The 5,083-nt window shown below is 43.6% G+C and overlaps 1 protein-coding gene across 1 annotated transcript in view; it reads left to right on the top strand.

Moving 5' to 3' along the window:
• Positions 1 to 5,083, top strand: part of FRMPD2 (FERM and PDZ domain containing 2) — a 221,629-nt gene that overhangs the window by 194,340 nt on the left and 22,206 nt on the right. The window contains exons 23-24 of the mRNA XM_007938683.2: positions 259 to 352; positions 2,442 to 2,527. Of these exons, the coding sequence (XP_007936874.2) occupies positions 259 to 352; positions 2,442 to 2,527 (180 nt within the window). The remainder of the gene's footprint in view (positions 1 to 258; positions 353 to 2,441; positions 2,528 to 5,083) is intronic.

Here is a 5,083-nt window from a genome sequence, read left to right as displayed (position 1 = left end):
GTAGTGATACTGCCTCGGAAACCCAAGGAGGGGTCGCTATGAGTCGGGTTTGACTCGACGGCACACAACAACAACAACAACAACATTGCTCAGTGGACAATATAGCCTGACTGAATAAGTAAATACATACAATAGTATCAGATGGTGGTATGGCAATGAAATAGGGTGATGAGTAGGTGGTGACTCCATTGGTAAGGGGAAGGACTTCCTAAGGAGGGGACAGACAGAGGTGGTGAATTGTATTGTTGTGTCTTTCAGGGTGGCATTAACACAAGTGTGCTCCATGGAGGAATCTATGTAAAATCCATCATTCCTGGGGGGCCAGCTGCCAAAGAAGGACAGATCATGAGGGGTAAGGGAAGGTGTCTTATTGACACCTGCACTTTGCAATGTAAGAGTCCTGGACAGGGAGTTAGAATGTCCCAAGTCTAGATCCTGGCCTCACTCATTCCCTCTTTTCAAGATCTTGTACAAATAGAAATTCTTTCCTGATCTTGGTTTCATTACCTGTAAAGGGTAGTAATGTAACCTGCCTATTCATAGGGTAGTGGTGGTTCAGTGGTATAATTCTCATCCTCCGTGCTGGAAACCTGGGTTCAATTGCCAACGAATGGACCTCATGCACAGCCACTATTTGTCTATCAGTAGATGTTTGGGTATTGTTATAAAGCTGAATAGCTTTTAGTGGAACATCTAGAGTAAGATGTATTAGAAAGAAAGGCCTGGCAGTCTACCTCTAAAAATCAGCCAATGGAAAGCCCTGAGTCATAATGGTTCTAGTCCTCAACTGATCATAGGGATGGTATAGGACTGATCAGGATTCCATTTCATTGTGTATGGGGCTCTCATGAGTCAAGGCTGACTGGACAGTAGCTAATAACAATGAACCTGAGAAGGTTAATGTGAATATCAAATGTTTGTAGTGGTATATTAGAAAGTATAGCAGTTACCATTGAGTCAGTTCTGACCAGGGCTTCAAACTGATTCTTCCTAGTTCAGTCATGGTCATTGATGTGAAACCAGAATGGACCCTAATTTATAAAATGTAGTTGTACTGGAATGATAATCAGAGAGGGAAAAATTGGAAGGTTGGGCAATCTACTTCCATAGTGGTACTGCCTCGGAAACCCAAGGAGGAGTCGCTATGGGTTGGTTCCAACTTCACGGCAGAGAGTTTAGTTTATTTTTTGGCCCTGCTAGAAACTTAATCTCCATCCTAGAAAACAAAGGGGAAATGTGTATTGCATACCAATTGAATCTCATGATAGGCAGAGTCAGAAATGTTGGTGCCTGGCTCAAAGATGGTGGTGGCTGATCTAGTCACTTTGAATGTGTATCACTCTGCAAAGTCCTGGCAATAATCTAGTGTTCCACATCAGATTCCTGAAAGGGCTCATTATGCCTTTTCCGAGTCTCCCATTCCAGGGCTTCAACTGTAACTTTCCTTGTTCTGATTATCATTCCCATAAACCCACATTTTACAAATTTAGGTATGTTCTGGTTTTGCTGAGTTGGCCATGACTGAACAAATTTGAACAGATTCCAAGCCCTGGTTCTGACTCATGGGGGTCCCATGGGAGTTCTGAGATGAATGTGCTTCACAAAGTTTTCAGTGGCTGAATTTTCAGAAGCAGATCACCAGGCCTTTCTTCTGAGGTACCTTTCAGTGAATTTGAATCTATAACCATTCAGTTAGTAGCCAAGTGCTTAACTGGGACCCCATATATTGGAAAGCATAAGGTAATGTAAAGTGTAAGATTTAAAATAAGTTTGTTGCTAGCCAGCTTTAAATGGAAAAAAAAAAAAAAAAAAAGTCCTTCCCTTTGAGGACAGAGTTTGCCCTGGTTTCTTATGCTGTGTTGGGGAGGATGTTGGCAAATCTCTCTCTCTCTCTCCTTCCTCATGTCCCATTGCTTTAAAGGAATGTATGTATGGAGGTCTGTTCTTCCTCAAAACTGCCAGAATTGAGCCAAAAAGGACACCTAGTATCTTACTTATCTCTATTACCCCAGAATTCCAGTGTCCTCAACTTTAACCTTATCTCCCTGACCTATTTTAAAATAAAAAATATTCTGGAGATATGAAATATTACTCCTCAACAACTTGAAAATACTTTCAAAAACAATTTCACAGGGAAACAGAAGCAAGGATAAGGTTGTATGGAGCTGGCTCAACCATTTTGAGGCAATAATATAATATAAATATAAATAAATAATATAAATATAAAATAATATAAAGATTTTTGTATCATCAATTTGTAATGTGCTTGGAAGGAGGACATGAATGGTGTTACTTGGTGTTCAGAGAGGGTGCCAGCACGTTGACCCAGGCTGGGATTCCTGCTGATTCTATAGGCTTCCTGCTTAGCCCCCTTGAGACCCCATTGAGGGTCATGGGGCAGGGGTGTGGAAGAAGCATGGTGCCTTTTCTTTCTCTTGCAGGTGACCGGCTCTTGCAAGTGGATGGATTAAGTCTGTGTGGCCTCACCCACAAACAGGCTGTACAATGCCTCAAGGGCTCTGGGAAGGTGAGTGTACAATCCTAGGGTTGGAGCTGGGGTTTCTTCCTTCCAGAACTTTCCTAGATAACGGCAGGAGCTACTGCTCCCTTTAGGTGGGAGGGAGATAGGCAGGAAACAAAACAAGATTCTCTTTTCTCTCTCTGCCTTTTTTTTTTTTTTTTTTCTCCCTTCCCCACTCCTTCCTCTTTATTTTATGGGGTTGTGAAATCAGGAGGAAGCAGACAGATGTTTCCAAGCAGAAAGTCTCATCCCCTATAAATAGCCTTGAAAGACTTGTCTCCTGCCTACATCCCGGACTCAGACAGCCAAAGTGTTGGTGGGGAAAATGGCTTCTCCAGCTGAGCTTGGCTTCTTCCCCCTTGTGCTCTCTGCACCAGCCTTACCCTAGCCCTACTGAGCAGCACTTCAGTCTGCTCTTAGGCTGCCCACCCCCTGCCTGTGCCATGATGACCCCCTCGTCACAGTGCATGCCTCTTCCCCATCACTTTGTATCTGTCTCCACCAGTGTCTGGGCCAGATTGTGCTTGGATTCTTTCCAAGCCTTTTCAGGCTTTTACCCATCAAGTGCTTCTTATTCCATGCAGTGCCAGGCAGCATCTAGAGGTTCCCATGTACTATTTTGTCTTCCACCTGAAGGTAGAAGCTATTAATTGCTCAGAAAGATCACTTTTAGGCTCCATCTGGGGGTCCTTACAGCAAATAGCCTGTCTTAGTTGTCTTTTTTGCTTCCTTTCCCAAATCAGGTGAATTTTACTTATATAGGCAACCTTGGTTGACAATCGTGAGAACAATTATAATTTATTAATAACCTCTGTTATAAGAAGGCATTCCAGTGACACAGTGGTCAAATCATTTGGTTGTTAACCAAAAGATTGGTAGTTTGAACCTACCCATGCTCCACAGGAGAAAGATGAAACTATCTTCCTCTGTAAAGATTTGCAGCTTTAGAAATCCTATGGGGGCAGTTGTACTCTGACCTATAGTGTTGCTGTGGGTTAGAATCTACTTGATGGCAGTGGTGGTGTGGGTTCTTATAAGAAGGAAAATGATAACGTGGCTGGTACCAGGAAGGACATCAACTTCCTATCTCCCCCTCCCCTCTGCCTTTGCTTGTCTAACTTCAGATTAGGTGGTATTTCCTTTAGTAAGACTTCCCTAACCTCTCAGGCCTGGGAGTGGTACCCTTCCCCTCTAAGCACCCTGTGCTCATTGGATGCCAGCACTAATGAGTGCAGTTTCCTAGTTTCCTTATCAGCCTTCCTTGCTAGGCTATAAGAATCTAAAGGAAGGACTGGGAACTTATTTTCAGTCCCCTAAACATCTGGTTGATCCCCAGGGTCTGTAGCCTCTATTGCAGAAATATCTTTCCCCGTGCTTCCCCCTCCTCCATCCTGTCCTATTGTCAGTGCCCAGCTGGATGAGCCAAGCATGTGGCCCATACCTGTAGTCATCAATCTCCCCACTCAGTACTTACCAGTTGAGCACCTACTATGTGTCTAGCACTCTGCTCAAGAAATGGCAGGTGCATGAATAAATAGTTGCCAAAAATCTTAAAGACCTTGTAGACCTTTGTACTGGACAGAATTAGAGAAGATGCTTGACTAGCCTACTGGGGGTGATGACAAGCAGGAATTATCACTCTGGGATCATGGGCCTTGTGTTGAGTGACTATCACAGTAGGTGGATGGTGGCAAGGACAAGTTCCCAGAATGGATGATTGGCATTGCTATAGAGCTCTCAGGAGGTGCTGAGTCACTTCCCAGGTGACCCACATTTTGAGTTACAAGGGTATATATATATATATATATATATAGTGTGTGTGTGTGTGTGTGTGTGAAAATCAAACTAGAAAGAAAGAGGGAGGCCAGATTCGGAAAGGCCTGGAATACCATGCTAAGATTTTAGAATTTAGGTGATAGGAAACATTGGAGATTTTAGTTAAGGGTATAGTCTGACTAATTTGTGTCTTAGACCAATCCATTGACACTCATCAGGAGATAAAGTCAGGGACCAGGGAGCCAATTAGTTGTAGCTTGCCAGAGCTGGGCCCTGGCAATGGAGAGGGAATGAGAGAGGGGGAGGAACTGGGGGGAGGAGTTTATGATGGAGAACTTGCAAGCCTTTGAGACCAGATAGCTATTTTAGGGCAGATGGTGCAAAGCTGGATGATTCCAAAGGTGGTCTCCGTTGGGTGGTGGGCTATGGATCAAGAGAGCAAAGGCAAGGGGAGCAGTGTTTAATTGAGAATGAGGAAGGGAAGTGAGAGGGAGTATGGAGAAGACGATGAGTTTGTTTTTCCACGTACTGAAATGGAGGAACGTATTATATCTGTATGAAATTGTCTAATAAGCAGTTGCTATTGAATTGATTCTGACCCAGGGCAACCCTATGTGTGTCATCAAAGTAGAACAGTGCTCCATAGAGTTTTATTTCTCCCTCTCTCTTTTTTAAAATTTTATTTTACTATAGGCGCTCTGGTGGCATAGTGCCTAAGGCATTTGACTGCTAACCAGAAGACTGGTGGTTCAAACCCACCAGCCACTCCTCAGAAGGAAGATTGGG

This window comes from Orycteropus afer, unplaced genomic scaffold, assembly GCF_000298275.1.
Source record: "Orycteropus afer afer isolate SDZICR_OR568_19922 unplaced genomic scaffold, OryAfe1.0 scaffold00052, whole genome shotgun sequence".
NCBI lineage: Eukaryota > Metazoa > Chordata > Mammalia > Tubulidentata > Orycteropodidae > Orycteropus > Orycteropus afer.
The sequence above is the reverse complement of the archived record's forward strand: the minus strand, read 5'-3'. Positions and strand labels throughout refer to the sequence as shown.